Below are 20,447 nucleotides of genomic sequence, written 5' to 3'. Positions count from 1 at the left end.
ACTCCCCATGGTGCCCTGGCCCTGTGAGGATTGAGGCTGGTTGCCTACTGCCACTAACCGAAGTGGGGCTGCAAGCCAAGCCTGAGCCCTCCCGGCAGCTCCCCTCTCCTGGCGGTCCGGGCGGACCCAAGACAGGCTCTCCTCCCGCCTCGGGAGCCCTAGGGGCAGCCCACCAGCCTCCTTACGGCCGGGCCTCCTGCCTGCCGTTCAGCCCGCTCTCCCCCCCCCCCCCCCCCCGATCCCCAGGACCTGCCCCCGCTGTGCCCCAGCCCCGGGGACCGTCCTGCTCCTGCGAGGGCTGTGGGGGCTCCTCCACGGGCCCTGCCTGCGAGTGGCCCCCTCCCTTGGGTGAGAGGGGCTGGGGCAGCCTGGCCCCCTGCGGGGGCCCCCTCATGGCCCCCTTCCCTCAGGGCAGGGCCCCCAGGCCTGGGGCTGCGCCAGGTGCTGCACACAGGGCCCACGGGATCGCAGCCCGCCCCGTGTCACCGAGGCTTCCCGGGGGCTCCGGCCCGGGCTGTGGGGCACTGGGGGGGGAGTCCTGCCCCAGCCTCCCGCCACCGCCGTGGGTGCGGAGGGGCCGCGGGGCTGCGCCTGCCCTGCGCCTGCCCTGCCAGCTTGGGAGCGAGCGCTTCGCACCTGAGGCCTTCTGGGCCCTGCCGCGGCCCGTAGCCTGCCTCTGACCCGGAAGTGGTCGGGGGGGGCGTTGGGACATTTAAACGGCGCGGAGCGGCGCGGCGCGGTGGGGGGAGCGGCTGGCCCGGTGAGTGGTGGGGGCTGGGCCTAGCCGTGCTGCTCCCCCCTTTCCGGGTCCCGTCACCGGGGTCCCTGGCGGCGGGCGGCAGCTCCCCGGCAGGGCCCGGTGCCGCTCGGGCCCGTCAGCGCGGCGCTGCCGCCGCCATCCCGAGGTGCGGCGCGGCGCGGCGGGGCTCCACCCGGGCCTGTGCTGGTCCCCGAGGCCGGGCGTCGCCCCGGCGGCTCGTTCCGGGGTGAAGGCTCCTCCCGCGCGGTCAGGTCCCGGCGCGGGCGCTGCAGCGAGGCGGCGATAGTCCGGTCTGAGTCCCCGACGTGCTCGTTACTGCTCCACACGAAAGAAGTAGCTTTCGTGCGCGGCAGGTGAGGCAGTGGGTGGAGGGGGAGGCCCTTGGGCTTGTCGTGGTCAGCAGGCTGCAGAAGGCAGGTTCTTGAACCCCCGCCCCTGTGGTGCCCCTCGTGCTGTAGCAGATGTGCCTGTGCTCGCTCCTGTGGCGTGCTTGGAAAAATCCTGTGTTCACAGCTTGATGTGCGGGTGTTGAAGGCTAATGCTGCTCTTCCAAAATGGTTAAGTGAGCACCTTCCATTGGCACTTTCCTGGAGGTTGCTGAGAGATGTGAAGTGGTGTTTCCCGCTGCCAAGCGTATCTGCATCTCTGCCCTGCCTGCTGGAGCTGGGCAGGGTGGATATACCGCTTACCTACCTGTATCCTCACTCTGCAGCCCAATTGCTAGGAAGCTGTGAGTTTGTGGGAAGCTAATAATGAAGCTGTAATCTTTAGGGGACTTGTGAGACCTTTTCTTGTGTGCGTTACAATTCTTAATCATTAATGTAATTAACAAGACATAAATTGTAGTGGTGGCAAGAAGCAAATTTTTATTCTTTACTTGTAGGTAAAGATGGCAAACTTATGTATGCTGGAATCAGCGTTTGGAGAGTATTCTCACTGGCTTTTATAAATGCTATCTACCTCTATTGAATTGGCAACTGGTGAAGATGACGTTAAAAGAAAGTTTGCTGTAGACCTACCCGTGTGAGGGTTTTGTAATAGCTCTGTAGCAGGTCAGTCTATTAGAAAAGTTTAGTTATTGGCCAGCAACAATGGAAAATCTTAGGAAAAAGAATCACAAACCACACAAAGAATTTTTCCTATTTATTCAGGGATTTTTTATTTTTGCTTTGTATTGGGAAGTCTGTTCACATCCGTGCTCAATTACTTAATAAATCAAGTTGCAATGCGTGTTGTTTCTCTGAAAGGGCCAGAGCAGGCACTCTGAGGAGGAACCAGCTCTGCAACCCCTGGTCTCTGTTGGATGGCCTGTTCCCAGGCAATACGTGCAAGGTTGAAAGTGCCTGGGTGCTTGTCCTCTGTGCAACCGCAGCAAAAGAGGGAAGAGGGATGGGTAAGGGAGAAGATAAGTTCCAAGTGTGGTGGGAGTAGGGAAGGGAGTGTAGACTTCTTTCCTGCTGAACTCTGTGCTTTGCCCTACCAACACCCCCGTGCTTAGAGAAGCGAAAAAAGAGAGGGTTAATGGACAGTATCCTTTATTTCAGCACAGAGTCCAGTGCCTATCAATTCTGGCATATAAGAGGTCACAGTGAGGCCCTGAAGTTCTCAACGTAACAGCTGGGGTGAAATACAACAGTTCAGCTTCTAATGTGCCTCGAAGGAGAAAAAAGGCATTTTTATAAAATCCTGCGGAAGACAGCAGTTGCTCTGAGAGACGTCAGTACGGGGCTTCATTATCAATATTTGTATTTCTCTTTCATGCTAGATACAGAAAAAATCACTGATTTGTCTTGTCCCTGCCTACGATTTTCCTTAGTAGTAGTGTCGAGGAAAATGTACTAGACTGTTTCCCTCCAAAAACTTAAAAGGTAGAGCAGCTGAGACAAACAAAAGACACTTGATCCACCCTCATGCCAAAAAGGTGGGAGTGTAATACTATCTACAGAAACTGGTGCTGGATGGAGTGGTAGTCAGTGTGTCTTAATCACTAAGAATGATGAGCTCTTGCAAGCTGTTTAGGTGTGCTGGAGAATTTATTTTATGTCAGTTACACTGAGAGTGGGTTTATGGCTAGAATGACAAGTTGAAATGGTTAGTCTTGATATCTGAAGCAAGTGTCCTAAATTATCTGGTAGAGTCAGTCACTGTAGAAATATATGTATGTGAAGTGAAGTAAGAGGCAATATATGTTCTTTTTATTGCAACGTTTGAGCACTTCAGTAAGGATGCAGTTGTTTTTGAAGACTCCAGGTTGGACATGACAAGATTTTACTCCTGGTAGCCTCTAAGTTTATGCATCTAATACTGTCTGTCAGCTACTGCCTTTATTTGCTAGGCTTTTTCAAAGGCAAGGAATAGAGGATTATAGGAATCATTTATATTTGGGATATAAGCATCTGGACAGAATCCCTGTTTTGTGTGGCTTATGGACAGATACAGCTTACAAGCTTGCTCCTGTGTCTCTGACAATGATTTAATACAAGGCAGCTGTTGACTTGATTGTGTTTTAACACCCCCATCCCCAGTGTAGTATCTTATCATCCTGCAATTTCTGTAAAGGTCAATGCCTTGTTATTTAGTGAACTTTCATGTCTGTTAGCATAATCAATTCTTTGACCCTTTATTTTGAGAAAATAACCCTTTTCCCCCCTGTGTCTATTTACAACTCTTTGAAGTCCGGGCCTTTTACTACACTATGGATCAGCTGGGGTATGTGAGAAGTGCTTCTGCCCAAGGTACCAAAGAGGGATTAAGCAAACCCACCATTCCTCAGAAGAATGCTTATGCTAGGCTTGTGCAAAAGCACCACAGTGGCCGATTCCGGTCCTATTTGAATCACATTGCGCAGAAGATGCAGCTGGAAGAGAACGCTCCCAATGACTCCAGCTTGGATCTGGAACCATCCCTGAAGAGAGGCCTGGTGAAGGATGGTGTGGCGAGGAATGGGTTGAACGCGCACAGCTATTCACCGGTCAGAACATCTCATCTGGAACAACCTATGTCTGGAGGATTTGAGAAACTGAATGAAGATAAACCCCAAAATACTCTGAGCAGATGTCACCATAAAAAAAATGCCAATATTAGCCCAGAAGGTGACCTGGAGGTGGAGGAAGACTACTACATAAGCCAGCATGGAGCTGCAGCTGACTTGTTAAATATGAGCGATGCCCTGGGTGGGAGAGTATCGAACAGCCTGAGACACAGTACTGCTCTGCAGAAGTCTTCTGGTTCTGAAGAAAAGGATGAGGAGGACATGTGGAAGAAGAAGCATAAGAAACGAGGCAGGTGTCCTGCCAGCACAGATACAGCAGCTGGACACTTGTTGACTGAGCAGTTTAGTGGGGATGTGCTGGCAGCAAATGCCAGGAAAACAAGTCACTTGTCTTCTGGTCAAACCCAAGGTGAGTGCAAGCTAATGAACTGTTTGGTGCATTTGCTACGATTACAGTGGAACTGAATGTGATGTGTCTGTTAGTCATGAGTGAGTTAACACGAGCCAGTCAGCCCTTAGTTACCTGTGGGTGGCTTTGTCCTGGTTTACAAGTAAGCCATGCTGCATGTGCAAACATGTGCAAATGGCTTCATGTGGAGCCAGCTTGGTTCTGGCAGGACCTAATCCTTTTGGCGTAAGCTCTGTGAATGTGGCTGTGCTGCTTCCAGGACCGGCTCAAGACTAGGAGAGCCTAATTTCTGTGGTGTAGTGTCCAAATTAATAAGACTGCTGGATCTGAGCTGATTCAGGGCAGAGTCATGGTTCCCTCTGCATCACCTCTTTGGATCTGGAGTGCTGGTTAGCCTTTGCAGTGAGCCCAAGTCCATCTAGTACTTGGGGACCAAGATGCCTGTATGACAACTGATTCTGGATTAAGAGTGTTGACGCCAATAACTTAGCTGTTAGTAACAAAGGGACCACATCTTGTTGTGGTACAGTGAATGTCTCTCAAATGCAATGTTGGGGGGGGAAAAGTCTGCTTATGGGCATATATAAAATCTTTTGTTAAGAAAAAAAAATCAACACGCAATGAAAGCCAGGCACTTTTGTCTCTTAGTATAATGGGTTAAAACTTCCTCTGAATGATATTTATAGTGAAATACTTGGATAGCCTGCACTTATACAAGCTCCTACTGCAGAAGCTCATAAATGTCACTGCATTTAATTCTCTGTAACAAGTAGTAAAGAGATTGATTTCTCAGCTGGGTAAGATGGGCCTGAGGCCTATCACAACTCTTGGATTGGAAATCAAGTAAATTTTTAACTAAATCGACCTTGTAAAACTATGCCCCATCACTCAAGAGTTGCAAGTAATACGCTTCTTACATGGTTTGCTGTATTTTTGGCCGTGAAACTTTGTGTGCTTAAGTTGGTGAACTTTCATGAGTTCTCGCAAGGCACATCGTAATTAGATGTTTAACACAAGCAGGTTATGTTAATGTGATTGTTGATGATGTGTGTTGTTGATGAGCCTGATTTTTAGGACTTTTTTTTTGCATGCCTCATTGTAACACTTCTGTATTTATTATGCTAGTCTGTTATAATAAATTTTACTGCCTTCTACTCTTCAGGGAGCTAGTAGCTTTTGGTGAGTGGGGAAGAGCAGTTAATAGACATTCCATGCTAATGTTAAATTTAGACTAGTCGGTTTGTTAATGTTAAGTGATGCACTTTACAGAAGTTTAAATTGACACTGTGCAAACTAATTGCATGGGTACTGCATGAGTCTTGAGATTTGGTCCCAGAGCAGACCAAGCCAATCTAAATTGGGGCTGCTGTGGGTCTGGACTCCGCTTCTCTTCTCTTCTGCCAACACCAGTGTCTGCCTGATCTTGCAGTGAGCTAGTTCAGGGAATCAAACTGTCAGAAAGCAAACTACCAAAAAAAAGTAAATAGCTTTCTGCTCTAAAGCTTGCACGCTGGTTGTGAGGGCCTTTGCTTTTGTGGGCAAGCATGACATTAGGGCACCTTCTTAGAGTGGTGCTCTAGTGGGAAAGGTCTCTGGCACATCTTCTTCTGTCCCATATGTCCTGTTATTCACACTGCTGTGACAGGTCGTTGCTGCAGCCCTGAGCCCTCTCCTGGGACCGGCCACTCCAAACTAGGTAGCTGGAGTGCTTCCCAGAAGGAGCCTTGCTTAGGCACTGTCCTGTCTGAGCAGTTTTAAGAAGTGCCCTGAGCTTAGTGGAAGGCTTACCTGGCGTTTCCTGCATTCCCGATCCAAAGCCAAGCCTGGCCCCTGGAGACCTTGTTGGGTGCTCTAGTCTCTTCTGAAATAAACACAAGGGCTTGTTTCTAGCTCATCAACTCATGAGACAGTCGTCCCTGGGGAGAAGTTATGCAGGAGTATGTACTGTAGGTCTCAGCAGTAACAGTGTTTTATACTCTTAATCTCCTTCCCACCCTGAAAGATCAAGGTAAACTTCTAAAACAGTGTTTTAGACTCAAATTTGTCCTGAATTGATAAGCTTGTTCAAAGTAGTGCGTCTTTCATGGATTCATTGTGTTCATGGAGCAAACTGCAATGGTTTGTGTATTGTTTTCTATGGCTTTCCTAAGCTGGTATGGTATGTGTGTTTTTCTGCTGTGGGAGAAGTGTGATCTTAACCCTTCCTGCCCCTCCTGGAAAGCCCCACTTGTGTATTAGGGAAGCAAGAATACCTGTTTAAAGAGCAAGTCTAATAAAGGTGTAAGTAGATGAAAAAGATTTTCCCTCACCACAAATGAAGTCCCAAATTTCAAGAAACTGCATTTGTAAAAAGCCTATTAAATGGAAAGTCTAGAAGACTTAAAAGTGTAGCCATGAAAATGATAGGTGCATATATGATTTTTTTAGCCTAAAATGAAACTGTAGTCTGACTTTCAAAGCAAGCACCTGCAGCTCTCTACAGCTCTAGCTGGGAATGGGGCTGTACAAACCCTCTGAAAACCAGTTATTTATTTAGAAACTTAGTATAAAGAGCTAGAGCAGAAAATGTTGACCCTGATGTTTGACCTCCCAGGTGGAAAACTCACACTGTGGGAAAGATTATTGGAAAATTATTTGCTTAACAGTGACACCCTTCCTTTTCTTCCCCCTGCATAGTTGAGACTGGTTACGTTCCAGAACACTTGGAGGGACATGAAAACAGTTTCTTGGGGAGGAAAGAAAAAGGAAAAAAAATATATCTGATTCAAAGAAACCTCTTTCCTGCTGTTTCAGTTTGAGTATGTTTTAGCACTCTTGTTCAAGTGAAATGAAGGTTTTACAATATGCAAGTGCTTAGGCATAAGAACTCGTACATCACAGTACCAGATTAATATTCTCTCACTTCAAAGCTCATCTTTTTCTCTTGATGCTGATATAAGTCATATTACTTTGCATAGGCAGGTGTCTGGTTTGATCAGTTTAAATCAAGGCTTGTGAAACTATGGTGGCAAGAATTGCTTCTGTCATAGTGGTGAGGCATATCAGCTTTTCAGTAGTGACATTTCCTCACAAATTAACTCTCTTCAGGCTGTTGTAGGCTTTCCAAAAAGCTCTTTGAACTAATCTCAAAGCCAAGCATCTCTCTTCATATTGGTTTGTTTCATTATCCTCTTATTAACAGTTCTTCAGTTCAGACTTAGCCATAGTCAGGTTTGCAATGACCCTAAAACTGAAAATGCTAAAATTGAAGGCAAACATGCTGAAGGCTGAGAAAACCCTTTGAGTGCCATGGAGCAGGCTCCGGGGAGTGAAGGGCTGTTCCTCGTCAACACCCCCTCAATGGTGCAGCAGTTCTGATGGCCTTGGGGGAATGCAGAGCAGTCAGTGGAGTCGGAGCAAGCGCTGCTGACCTCAGGAGCTCCCTGCCAGCAATATGCTGCTCTCCACTGGCAGCACTGAGGAGCCCTGGTAGTGATCTGCTAATTCCCAAAGTTTGAGAACCTCTGGTCCTAAACAAAAGAAAATCACCAAGGTATCAAATGGGCAAAATTACTCACTGTCTCTTCCAAATGGTATATGTCTCACTCATGATTCAGCTGTTACCTTTCTCCACTACCTCAGTGCTGTGTAATCTCAGTAAAGGTGTGGTAGAGGGAGAAGCTAAGCACAGGAGACTCTGCATCTGGTGGGATGTTTTACAGGAGAAGCTAATTTTAAACTGTACATAGCTTTATCCTCTGTCATGACTGCCTTTGCCATTCTGTACTGTAGGGCCCCAAGCCTTACCTTGGGAAATAGAAGTAATTTAATAACAGAGTCAGGAGGCTGTGAATATGCCAGTCTCTTCTGATATCCCAGAGAGTGCATGCTTTTCCAGAGTATTGATCTTCAGGGGCTTGCTCAGCTATGCTGACATACTACGCTTAAAGTGTAATGAATGGTAAATGAAAAGGCTGACTTGAGAGCTCTGGTTTTGTGTGAATTCAAGGAACAACATGTTTAAAACTTGCAAGTAGCACTGTCCTGTGCTATCTGTAATTGCCAAATGGACCCTGCTGTTGGAGACACCAAGGTGGAAATCATGGTGTGCTTCAGTGCAGACTTCGATGTGGGTAATGAGGACATCCATGATTTGGTGCGAGAGGATAGAAAGAGGGATTCCAGCTTAGAAAAGGAAACCATCTTCCTGGGTTTAGAAGAATATTCTTAACCTTGCTAGCTGGTGCATGTATCTTTGAAATTCTTGGTGCTCTTTCTTGGAGGCTGGATGCTGAACTATGTAGAAGTTGCTCTGAGCTGCTTTTTTCCCCCCTCATTATTAAAAGTTGACATGTAACTCCAACTGACTGACTCTAACAGGAGTCTCCATACTGCTCTATTTCTTGGTACACCTTGTTTATCAGTAAAGACTCTGTCATGATGAGTGAAGTACCCCTGTTATTCATGAGCTGGTTCCTCCTGCACTGGATCTGGTGTTTTTTCTTCCGCCTCCTGGCAAATCTTTTTTTCTACCTTCCTTTGTGCTCAGTAGGTTCCTTCCCCGCTGTGGGTTTGGGACACAGGCTTATAGACATAGCACCTGCCTCTCTGCAGTTTTAGGTCTTCTGGTTCAGTGTCTGCTCCAGATTCCCTACAGGCATATCTTATATATCTTTTATAAAGATCTATCTATCTATCTGTGTCTTCTTTGCTATAAGAGATGTTATCTCTTACGGCTGACTGATAACAGGGGCTTTGTAAAGATCCCCAAACAATTGTGCAGAATGCAGCAATAAATACAGACCTAGACAGCACAATAAAATGCCTATGAGCACTTCTGTGCCTTGCTTTCTTCTCTGTGTGGAGGAATTAAGGATCCTTCCCCTCTCTGAAGGAGCCAGTTTCCTTTTCTCCCTGGTTAAAAGGGGAGAAGCCCCTCTACTATGACAGTATGCCTCTTGCGGTCTCTTTTGCCCTCTCTCGCTGGCTTATCAAGAATTCATCTTTGTTCCTCTCTTCTGGGGTTTTTCCACCTCCCTCCCCCCTCCCCCAACTCCCCAGGGTCTTGCAGAGATTTAATGTAGGATGTGACCATCTGGTTTGTCCAAAGAACTTTGCAGTTGAGAGAGCTGAGTTTGAACAACCCTCTGTTGTCCCTTCTCTGAAATGTGAGACAGTCCCGAAACTGCATATTGGAGTCAATGTATGATATTAGCAGTCTCAAATTTTAGGAAGATGAAGTTGCACGTAGATGCATTCAACAGATTTTTGCTCCTTTCTGTGCGACTATAATGTCTGCCAGGATAATTGCCATAAAGCCCTCTGTTCTGAAGTTTCTTTTCATACAAACCCTAATAAAGCAGAAAATCAAGCTAAAATGACTTCTAAAATCATTAATTATAATGCTCATAGGTTTTCATCTAATGCAATTTCCCTGCCCAGTATTTTCGCTGTATCTCCTGATCCTCTAGGTCTTTGGGGTGTTAAGATTTGGTTAAATTTCCTTGCTAGAAAAAGTCTTTTATGAAGTCCTCTGGGTTGTTTTCTTTTATTTGATCAAAAGCTCTAAGGGTTTTCCTACTTCAATCAAGAGTTAGTCATCAAAATCTCTTTTCAGGCTGACTACTGACTGATGTTTCTGAACTAAAAGGGCTTACAACCCCTTTTCCTTGAGGACAGAAGTACTAGCTGTTTCTGCAGCCATCTGTCTGTCACATGCTAGTAGCTGAGATTTGCACGGCTGCTACGTGGAACTTCATCTTAAGTATTTTTCAAGTATTGCTCTTTTCAGTAAGGAGTTTAGACCAAGCTATGTGTTTTATTTGGGACAACAAAGTTTTGGTTGTGCTTTGGATATGTGTGCTTCTCAGTCCTGTTTTTGAGGGAATGTTGCTGTTAAATAGTGCATTCCTGAGTCTGCTGGAAAGCCTAAAAAACATCTGCATAAAAGCACTGCCCTCTAAACACGGGGTGCAGCATGTTCTTTGGAAACACCATCTTCCAGCTGCACGAGAATTTTCAAGGATCTCAGGAGCTTGAGTACCTGCGAGACAGTGGGGTGACTTTATTGATGCCAAAAGCTTGGGTGGAGCAGGATGCTTGTGTTTCTCCAGTGGCGGGTTGCTGTGAAATAAGTTGAGATATCACAGGGCTGGGTGCAGAGTTGGTAGCTGCAGACACCTCCTCACGAAGAACAGCACCACCAGCTTTGCTAGGTAACCTCCTGAGGCTCCCCTCACTAAAAGCTTCACAGGTTTATGATGTGGTTGAGGTATCTTGCCCATCTGTCAGGGTCAGCATGCCCCCTGAGTAGAAACAGACAGCTCCCGGGTAGCAACAGGCCTCATCTGCAACAGCAGAAGATTTCCATGGCCTTTTCTGATTTATTGTCTGTCTGATGCTTGGCATTTATGTGCCCAGCCTGTGGTACTTAAACAACTTGGGCGGCTTCCATAGAGGAGCGTTCTTTGGCAATCAGGCTGGTGTTTAGCATCCTAGCTTTTTTTAAAAAAACACCCAAACAACAACAAAAAATTAGTGCTGCTGGATGGTGTTGATGAGTTTGTAGCTGCACCAGTGTTTGAAAGGTGCAGGAATGGTAAAGGAAATGTCCTGAGATGACTTTCCTGGATGTTTGATGGGCACAACCGGTCAAGAAATACCAGGCTGAGCCAGAAGACAAAATCTCAGGGGTTTTGTCTTTCCATCATACACCTGATTTTGTATTTGCCTTTGTTCCTCTGAGGGAAGTCTGAAGGAAGAACCACAATTTCTGCTTTGCTTTTTTCATAAGGCAAACTTAAGATAACGTTGCTTTCTAGTGGCGAGCCTTCCAGTTCTTGTGTGGTGAAATTCAGCACTTAAGAATGCTGTTATCTCCCTATCTGGCACCAGTAAATATGAGCCAGCAATCTAATAAAGGCCATAGAATCAGCTCAATAAATGGAGAATGTTGGTTGCTGTGGAAATCTTTTAAATGTCGATAATCTTTGCCAGGTCCAATGTAATGTTCTTTAGATGACGTTAATCATAGTAATAAGATATGGGAGAGGAGGGGAAAGCTGGATTTACTGTATGGCCTCATCTGAGAAACACGAAAACTAGGATGCTCGTTTCTCTAACGGTTTAGCAATGTCATCACAAACATAAATTTCTGTGTTGCTTTTGATAGAAAAGTGTTGCATTCCTGAACCTTGTGCAACTGTAATGTTTTTGGCTAAGATCAGCTATAGTGTGTGAGTTAATATCTGATGTATCCTTTCTTGGGGAGATGAGACCTTGCTCTTGCGGGGACTGTGTTTTTGTATGTGATCTAATAACTGTCTTCCATGCCCATCACCAGTGTCGTACGTACACTGTGGTGCAACAGGATTGAACTATGTAGGAGAAGCCCTTACATTTGGCAGCAAAGTTATTTTATCTTCATGGAGTAACTTTTGTCATGTGATAGTGCTCATGTGAAAATGCACGTCCGTGGAAACACTTTTTTACAGGTTACTATTAACCTATTTTTTTAATTTTAACTTATGTTTTGTTTTCTCTTTTTCTTCAGCTCCAATCTCTGGCGTTAAGCCTTCCTTATTTAGCTCACGTAACTAGACCTGTCAGTCTGATGTCTGTCCCAGAAAAATAATAGGCTGATACAAGCCTATTTGCTTGATTTAAGAATTGACTTAAATCTTTAATTTGTACTAAATTTGTTCTTTAATGTGAATTGGCAGGAAGTTATGTAATACAGATCCTATCAAACTCCCTCAATATCAATTTTTGATGAGATTACAAGTCTGTTGATGATAAAGGTATAGGTGCCTAGTGTGGATGTGTTAGCATAACAGAATCACAGTGCTTGTATAATGGTTTAAAAACGGTTCAACTGAAGTAATTAAATGCAGCTATAGATTGAGAATTGTAACCAACAGGTGTGTCTGGTGGTTCCTACAGGGTCGTATTCTGATTCTATGCTCTTTAACACTTTTGTCAATGATCAGGAAGAAAAATTACAAGTTTGAGAGTTTTTTGGATGACTTGGAGACTACAGGGAGTAGTGAATAACAGGAGCAGTTACTGACAGCTGTCTGGATCATTTGGCAGACTGGGAGCAGGTGAAACAAAATCCATTTATTGGGCCTGTGTAGAGCCATGCTCGCAGTGCAAGGAGCCTGGTGTGGGAAGCAGCAGCTTGGAAAAAAAGTTTTGAGCTTTTGATTAATCAACTGAACATCCCCCTCCTGTGAAACTTGGCTGAGAGGGTAATGTATGAGCATCGGATGTATGAGCATGGGAATCGCAAGATGGAGTGAGGTCTGCATGTGTCTTTGGCATGGCAGCAGCGGCTTCTGGAGTGTTGTATCCTGTGGGGATGCCCTCTGTTCAGGGAGGATGGTAATGAGTTGATGAATACTCAGAGGAGAGCCACAAGGAAGATTAAAACGCTGGGATCATCAGTGAATGATTTGAGGAACTCTGCTTTACTTATCAAAGAGATGCTAGGGGGAAGGGAGCTTTCAGTAAATTGCCTACATGGGTAACAGATGTTCAATAATAGGCTACTCAGTTGAGCAGATTATGATATAACGCATTTGAGGCTAAACAAATCCAGGCTTGAAATAAAGTGCAATTTAACAGTGAGGGTAAATGACCACTGGAACAGTTTCATGAAGAGTTGTGGTATGTGGGCTGTTACTGGCAAGTTGAAAAGCCTTCATAGCAAACTCTACCTAACAAAAAAAAACCCAAAAAACCAAAACCACTGCGCTTCAAACAGGGATTAATTTGAAAAAGCCTTCTGTCCTCTGCTATCCTTGAGGTCAGCACACCCTGATCAGCTTGGGCCTTTTGTTCTGAGAATTTTCAGAACGTCTCTTTTGCTGCGGGTACCAAGGTAGGGCGGATGCTTTGCGGCTGGCTTCAGCAGCTAATTGCATTTCCTCTGTAGGCCTTAATTGGTGCAGGGTTCTCACTGCTGCCCAACTCCGCAGCCTGTGCTTCTGCCTCCCTTGTTCCATGTGCTAGTGTCCATCTCTTGCCCTCCTGTATCCAGCCCCTTCTTCATTAGCTCCATGAAATGCTGTGAGATGCATGTCCCTAACTCCCTCTTGTGGGGAAATCCAAGCTACAGAGAGTTGAAATGTGGTTGGGGCAGGATGGAATACAAAATGTTCAAAACCTATTGCATGACGAGTCTTCTGTGACAAAAATACACACTTCCAGAGTGCCCAAGGAAAAAGTCAACACAAGCAGCTGCAGCCCATGGATGTATGGGGCAGGTCATGCCTTGGAAAGTATTTCAGGCTCTCTACAGATACAAGCTGGCAGCAGTGATGTATTTTTATTCGTTTGTGTTTTGTTAGACATCTTTTCCGCCACGATCCTAAGGACTTACGTTGAATGGGTAGAGTTTAGGGTATGCTTCTTCAGCAAGCATCTTATTCTACAGCTCATTTGGTAACCTCAGGATCTGAGTCTCTGAAAGCAGTTCTTTCATTTCTTCATCTGCTAACATCTTCTGGTACGTTAGCACCTCCCGTCAGATATTCTCTCTTTCAAGGCCTCTTGACTTCCTCTCATCTTCCAGCCACTTGCTTCCCTCAAAGTACTGAAGCCCAGAGAAGTCAAAGAGAGAACTTCCTCAATATTACGTTTAAATGTTTTTCTTGAAGTGTTTTTCCTGAAGTGTTGAACAAGCCTTTTCAAAGCATAGCTGCTATATGAAATGGAGAAAAATACTGCCAAAGATGATTTATGAGAAAGCAAGGATAAGGGGGCAGTGGAAGCAGCCCTGACCCACATCAGGAGGCAGGAGTGGAAGCCTGGAGGAGTGCAGTCATCAGGCGGAGTAGGTGGTCAGAAGGTCACGAGCAGGGTGGAGCAGGTTCACAAAGAGTCCTGAAAACCAGAAGAGCTGTATCCCCTCCCTGACAACGCCGCTGTGCTGCTGCACGCAGCTGGAGCACAGTAACTATTTTGATAAACTTTTAGTCTATTGCTACTAAATGAGTTTCGTCACCAACCTTTAGTTCAGCGTCTGGAATGGTATCTTTGGCTCTTGTAGCTGTATAGCATTCCTGTAACACAAACCTTGCTGAGATTGAATAAAACTGCGTTTATTGTCTGTGAGTTACTAAAGTCAAAATCCTGCAGCATCAGGATGCTTGGAAGCGTTTTGCAAGAGGAGTGGTGTAGTGGGCACATGATCTTGGCGACTGGGAGTAGTTTCTGCAGTATAGTTGTTCACAGCAAAAATAACGCATTGTGCTTTTTTCTTCATCTCAGTTTTTCAAGGCATGAGCCCTTTTGGAAAGTAAGTCAGCAAGAGCACTTTTGTTTTTTCCTAATTCCATATTGAAATCTAAGGACATGCAGCACAATACTTTAAAATAAGCATGTACAGCTTAGAGGAAAAGAGCAGTGGCAACACCATGCAGAGTGCTGAACTGAGCGTGGATCTGGGAATGATACGCGTCTCTGCTACTGACTTCTTGTGGATACCTCCAGCTCTGAATGGGGATGTTTCTTCCTCGATGGCACTTCGTAAGATTGCTGCAATGTCTGAATTTTTACAACTAATTGTGATGGCATGGTCCCCTCCAAAAACAGCTCATGGCCCTATGAACTCAACTACAAACCATGACAGTCCATTTCCCCTTCCTGGGAGACACCGGCTCAGGGGCAGAGTGCTTTTTTGTACCCAGCTTTTCCCATGTGGACAGTATTCCTTCTCTGCCTGTTCTTCCTTGGATGTTCAACTCTTTGCATCATGGAGAAATACCAAAAATGCTTAGAGAGCCACCTTCTCCTAGAAAGGCAGGACAAGAGGTGCCCTCTGGGTTTGTTCCTGGGTGCATGGGTGACTCTCAGCCTGACTGTGTCCTGGTGCACAGATGTGGTCTCACTGGTGCACAAGCTGCTAGCTGGCACAGGTGGAGCTGTTAGATTGAGCTGGGTTCCTTGTAACCAGTTAGGTTGCTGCTAGAGGAACCTGTTGCTTCGAACCACTTCTAAAATCATATTTAAGAGCTGTGTGTTGAGGCTGTCTTCTTGTTTTATTTTGATTTGTCTAGACTGTGGAAAGTTACAGCTCAGATTTATGCTGTGGTTGAGCCCTAGTGGCCCATCATAATGGGTCAATTAGTGGGAACTGGTGGGGCATTGGAGATGATTCTGGCACCTGAATTTCAATATGTCATCCCCTCAGTTCAGGACATTTGCATAGAATTTACATTTTGGCTGAGCACATGCATGTAAATGTAGGTCTACGTTGTTTCTCTTCTTTGAATGACTGTTTAATTAACTTTAAACTTAATTATGCCATCTGTCAGCTGCCTAAAACTCTATAATGCTGTTGTATCACCATCTTTTTCCACTTCTGCCAAGATATTCCCTTTCCCGGAAGTCTGTCCTACTTTTAAATCATTAAGATAATTTCAAATCATGTACATTTTTAGTTATTTTGTGAGAGGACTCACAGTAATGTTGTATAAACTCCTTTTAGCTGTGTAGCATAGTCTTGAACAGATCGTAGGAAGAAGATAGAAGTACAGTTTCCTTATGGAGCATGTTGCAGGACCTTCAGTTTAAGATTCTTTGGGTTTACATTTAATCTAAGAATCTTTTAAAATTTTTTTTATTTGCTCATGACCAGGAGAATGTGCCCTTTGACTTTCTCTTAGACCACAGATTGAATATCTGAAATTTTGCCTACCACCTTCTATCTTCAGAAAGTCTCTTTACTGCAATGAAACCTTCCTGAACTGGTATGTGTAATGGAAAGAAGAGATTTCGAGACAAAAACTGCAATGAATTATTTTCTGTAACATTCTCATTTCTATTGCTTTGTCTTTATTCTTGAGCCATCTATTGCATTTAACCTATTTGCTCTAAGATACTGTAAAATACACTGAAACGGTTCTGTTTCAAGGCTGGTGGAGAACTCTGAACTCAGTTAACGTTGAAAGCAGTGTTGGAGCACAGCAGTTCAGTGCAGGCTGGAACGGAGCTAAGTTCACAACGAGCATGGTAGATGGTTTTTGGTATTGCTTGTGTTATTGGGGCACTACCACAGAATTTTGCTTAATGTGTCTTCCAATGAGTATCTTTTCTCTTTGTGGTACTGAACTCTTTCTCTGATCGGCTATACCAACAGCTGTCTTTGTGTTTTTCCTCTTAAAACAAAACAGAACAAAAGTACTTGGCTGTTACCATTAGCAGGACATTTAATCTCTTAAATCTGCAAAATATTTTGCAAAACATAAATAGCTGGTTACTGCTGACCTGTCTACAACCAATGTTTTTATTGACATAATTCACATTTGAGATCACTTCATTGGCGTTTGTTTTTGCCTGCATGCAGTAATTTGATCCTGAATATTATAGTAGTCATTTAAGTGCTTGGAGGTTTTGAGTGTTTTTTATATGCGTATATATATATATGCGTATATATATATGTAAAAACTATATATAATTATATAATATGGTGTATATTGGAAGTCAGTCGTGCATTAGAAATTAAAAACTGTATAACAGACATACTTCAGCTTTTCATTTTTGATAGGGAATTATCTTAGAGGCTTCTTTGAGCAGGAGAAAACATCAAATAGCTTTTAAATTGCCTGTTTAAGCATATGAAAGGGGAAGACATGAGGATCCTAGCAAAACCTTGCTGATATAAATGCAGCTTTTACTGGCAAAAGCATGCTCTTGCTAGTGGAGTTTATTTCATTCTCCAAAGTCAAATAAATAGTTGCTTGGTACAACTGTGTCAACACTAGGTTTGTGCCTATCCAGCTAAAAATTGCATCCCACCTAACTTGTCAAAACTGACAGACAACGAGATTCACAAAAGCACCTGGGTTGGGTTGTTTGGATCTGGTACTTTTTTGCTTCTAGACACCTTTGCTAAATGAGTTTCTGTAGGCTCAGCTTTTCTGTTGAGACTGTTAATATGTACTATTACACATCAGCTTCCACAGTAGCTCTCAAAGTTGTAGGTAGAAGTATTCAGGAGCCAAAGGGTCAGCTTGAATTTGCAGACCTGTGTGGTGATGCCTTGGGCTGTTACATGATTGGCCTGTAATTTCCTTGGGTCTCTAGTGAAGATGAGAAGGAGGAACATACTTTGTTTACTTTTCTTGCCATGCTTAAGTTAGTCTGACTCAAATGGAAGCACAGGACTAAGCAGGGGCTGGTGTCAGAGTCGTTCTCATTGCCAGTAGTCGATTGATTTCTGCTTTTGCTGGGAGAGAATATTGGGTGACCCTTCATATGCTCGTTGACATGCCTTGTAGCTTGTGCAGGTATCCTTACAGTGTTTTATTAAGCACATAGCTGGGTTGTCTTGAAGAATTAAAGGTCAGGAAATCTTTTGGAAGGTTTGAAGAAAATTGGTTTAAGTCATCGAAATCTGTCAGCAATGAAGTGAAACATTGTAGAAATACGGACAAATATTTAGTAACCATGTGTTGAAAGAGTCTCATTAGCCGATAACAAATTGTTCTATTGCATTTTATCAGTTCCGTGGATTTGCTTCTGTTTCTTTTCACGCTTAGACTAGCCGGAGAAGTGCGGGTGTTTGAAAGATCCCTTCACATAACTAGATTATGATCTAATACTGGGAGGCAATGAAAATTTCCTTAGCAATAGCAGACTTAGCGGAAGAAGTATTGGACCAAAAGCAGCAAGTAGTAGATGGAAGTGTTTTGAGTAGAAAAAGCTACAGAACAATAGGGGGTATTGTTCCCTTCAACTACTTCAACAATATTTCTTTTTTTAAATACAAAGGAAACAATTATGCGTCGAGATAGCTGTCAGTGGGGCCAGATTCCTAAACTTGTGGGGTTGTTACCAGGTAACCACACGATTGTTATGATGCTCTTGGACACTTCTGCCCACACCAGGAGAGCCGGGTTAAATATAAACAACGTAGACGCTAACAAAGCTGAGAGTTCAGTTAGAGGTAAAAATGCCTAGTGATTAAGTAGATGCCCTTTGACAAGGAAGGGGAAAGCTATCCTGAGATGACCATATATTAGAATTTACTCAGGTCTCTCAAATAAATCTAGTTCATGCTGGATCCTGGATTGGAGATATCCAAGGATTCATGCATGTGCTAATAAAAATTTAGTTGGAAATACTTTCCTTCTGTGCTGGTAGTAATCAAGTGACTTGGCAGGTGTTGAATGGCAGTTGGAAATGTTTTCTTTTTGGTAAACCAAATTTAGGGTCTTGGTCCTTTTTATAAAGCAGTATGTGAATTTTAGTATTCAAATTAAAGGCTTAATCTCTAATCATGCTAAATTCCATATAGTTGAACATTTTGGTTGATTTAGTTGAGCACGTAGTTGATCAACTAATATTTAATTAAATACAGTACTTTTCAAAACCTAAACTATTGAGTGATTTTGTGTGACTGTCAAAATAAGTTGATTTAAAGAGGCTTAAAGACCAAAAAGCACCGCTGTGTGATGTCACTGTTGGTTGTGACGGCAATGAAGTGTGATGCGTTGGATTCCAGGTTGATCTCCAGCGCTGCCCTTGCAGCAGAATTGCACCAGCCAGTCTTGCCTGTACCTGGGATGCTGGACTTTGAGCTCCTGGTTGGAGTCACCCTCCAACTCCACCCTTTCTGCTCCTTTTCCTGGCAGCCTATGTCAGGAAGAAAAGTGAGTCACGGATTGCGGGCTGTTCTGAAAGCCCCGGGAATGCCACCCCTTCTTCGTTCCATGCCTCTGTAGCTGTGAAGGTGGGAGTTGTGTGTTCTCACCTCCCCCAAAGTGCTTCTCCTTGGCTAATTGAAGTGGTTTCCTGCTCCGCATGTACGATTCCTGGGTTGTTCTGTTTAGGGGTCCTTCTGATATCTTTGCAGGGAGCCTCCTTGCCTAGTGTAGGTGTCTGGATTGTTTACACCTAAATCCCACTCCAAAGGACTTCAGGTAATGAAAACGCCAGAACGTCTAGAAATCCCAGACAAATGGTGGCTGCATCCACAGAGAGCAGCTCCGCATCATTTGTGTAGCCAGGTGAATGCAACAGTGTGTGTTGTATTTGCTCTGTGTTACGAATAGGTGTGTGTCTTGCTTGCGTTAGAATTGCTCTGCATTCAAACATTAGTAGTTCTGCACGTGCATGCGTTGTCTGGTGCCTTGTGGATGCGTCCGCTGCCCAGTTAGGATACGTCAGCCACCACGCTTTACTCTCCCTTATATTAGAGCTGAGAAGCACCCCCTTTCTTTTTTCCAAATAGTTTATTGTGCATTGGATTGAAGTGACCATTGGGCTTTCTTCAAAAGAAATTGATTCAGCTTCCTAGTCGTAGATTATTTTAATGACTAGAAGTGTTTATTATTGTTTTGTGATATCTGCTCCTTATCTTAAAAGATTTTGGTATATCTTACAGCACAACTATAACACCGTAGAAAAAGTAAGACTTCTGAGGCACCTGCTCCTGGAATATAGTTTAACTAAGTTTGTGGTAGCAGTTATTTTAGAAGGCGTAGCATACCAAGACTGAAGTATCTAGAGAGTTGTCAAATTACAATTTGCTTCTTAGAATGATGTCTGGTATCCATTGAAATATTAATGCTGGGCATGGGGGGCAGCAGCAAACCCTATCATGAGAATTATTTTAACTTCCAGTTTAAGGGATAGGTGTATTACGGAGGGAAATATTGAGTCTAGTTGAGACAGAGGACAATGTGAAGTTAGGTCTTTTTTTTCTTTTAAAGAAAGAAATGGAAAAATTACTCATGCAGAATATCATGTGTTCCTTTTGACCACTTATTGTGACAATTTTCTGTGGTCTGATACCACAGGGTGGTTTTGGTTAGCCATAAATGTCGTGGCCAGGGTAGTCAAATATTTATGCAAAGTGGCTATGTGTAAACTGGCTTGTGAGCCAGCTATGTGGAACCGTAGTTTGTTCACCTGCATAAATTTTGTCTTTAAGTGTTTGTGTCACAGTCTGAGTGGATGAAAAAGGCCCCTGGAGAGCAAATCAAAGTTTTCTGTGTGTTGGAAACATGCAAGTGCCTCTCTCCTAGTCTTGCTTTCGGCATGGGAAGGTGCTTCTCTACATTTTGCTGCTGCAGTGTATCGTTTTTGGCAGTAGTGGCTCAGGACTCCAGAATGACAGACGCAGCAAGTGCTGCTACAACTCTGCTCTGCCATGGCTACTTCTTACTCCCAGCTCACTTCCAAACTTACTAGATGTTTTTTTGCTCCTTTTTCCTGTATTTTAATTTTCTGCTCTCTCTTTTCTCAGCTCCTCCCTAATTATATGTTAAAAGGTAACCTCCTTTTTATCCCAAGTTCTT

General features: G+C 44.1%; 1 protein-coding gene across 7 annotated transcripts in view; it reads left to right on the top strand.

The window, feature by feature from the left end:
- The first annotated feature begins 654 nt into the window (after nt 1-654).
- The window catches only part of DIS3L2 (DIS3 like 3'-5' exoribonuclease 2), a 203,533-nt gene continuing 183,740 nt past the window's right edge, over nt 655-20,447 (top strand). For 2 of the 7 annotated variants that reach the window (XM_064516733.1, XM_064516734.1), the window contains exon 1: nt 656-760. Coding sequence is in view for 3 of the 7 variants with exons in the window: in XM_064516730.1 (XP_064372800.1) it covers nt 3,456-4,161 (706 nt within the window). In the remaining 4 variants the exon portion in view is untranslated. Of the gene's footprint in view, nt 761-790; nt 1,114-1,681; nt 1,813-3,435; nt 4,162-20,447 lie in introns of those variants that run through there. The other 5 variants (XM_064516730.1, XM_064516731.1, XM_064516732.1 and 2 more) reach the window with 5 other exon arrangements.

This window comes from Dromaius novaehollandiae, chromosome 9 (genome assembly GCF_036370855.1).
Source record: "Dromaius novaehollandiae isolate bDroNov1 chromosome 9, bDroNov1.hap1, whole genome shotgun sequence".
Taxonomy (NCBI): domain Eukaryota; kingdom Metazoa; phylum Chordata; class Aves; order Casuariiformes; family Dromaiidae; genus Dromaius; species Dromaius novaehollandiae.
The sequence above is the reverse complement of the archived record's forward strand: the minus strand, read 5'-3'. Positions and strand labels throughout refer to the sequence as shown.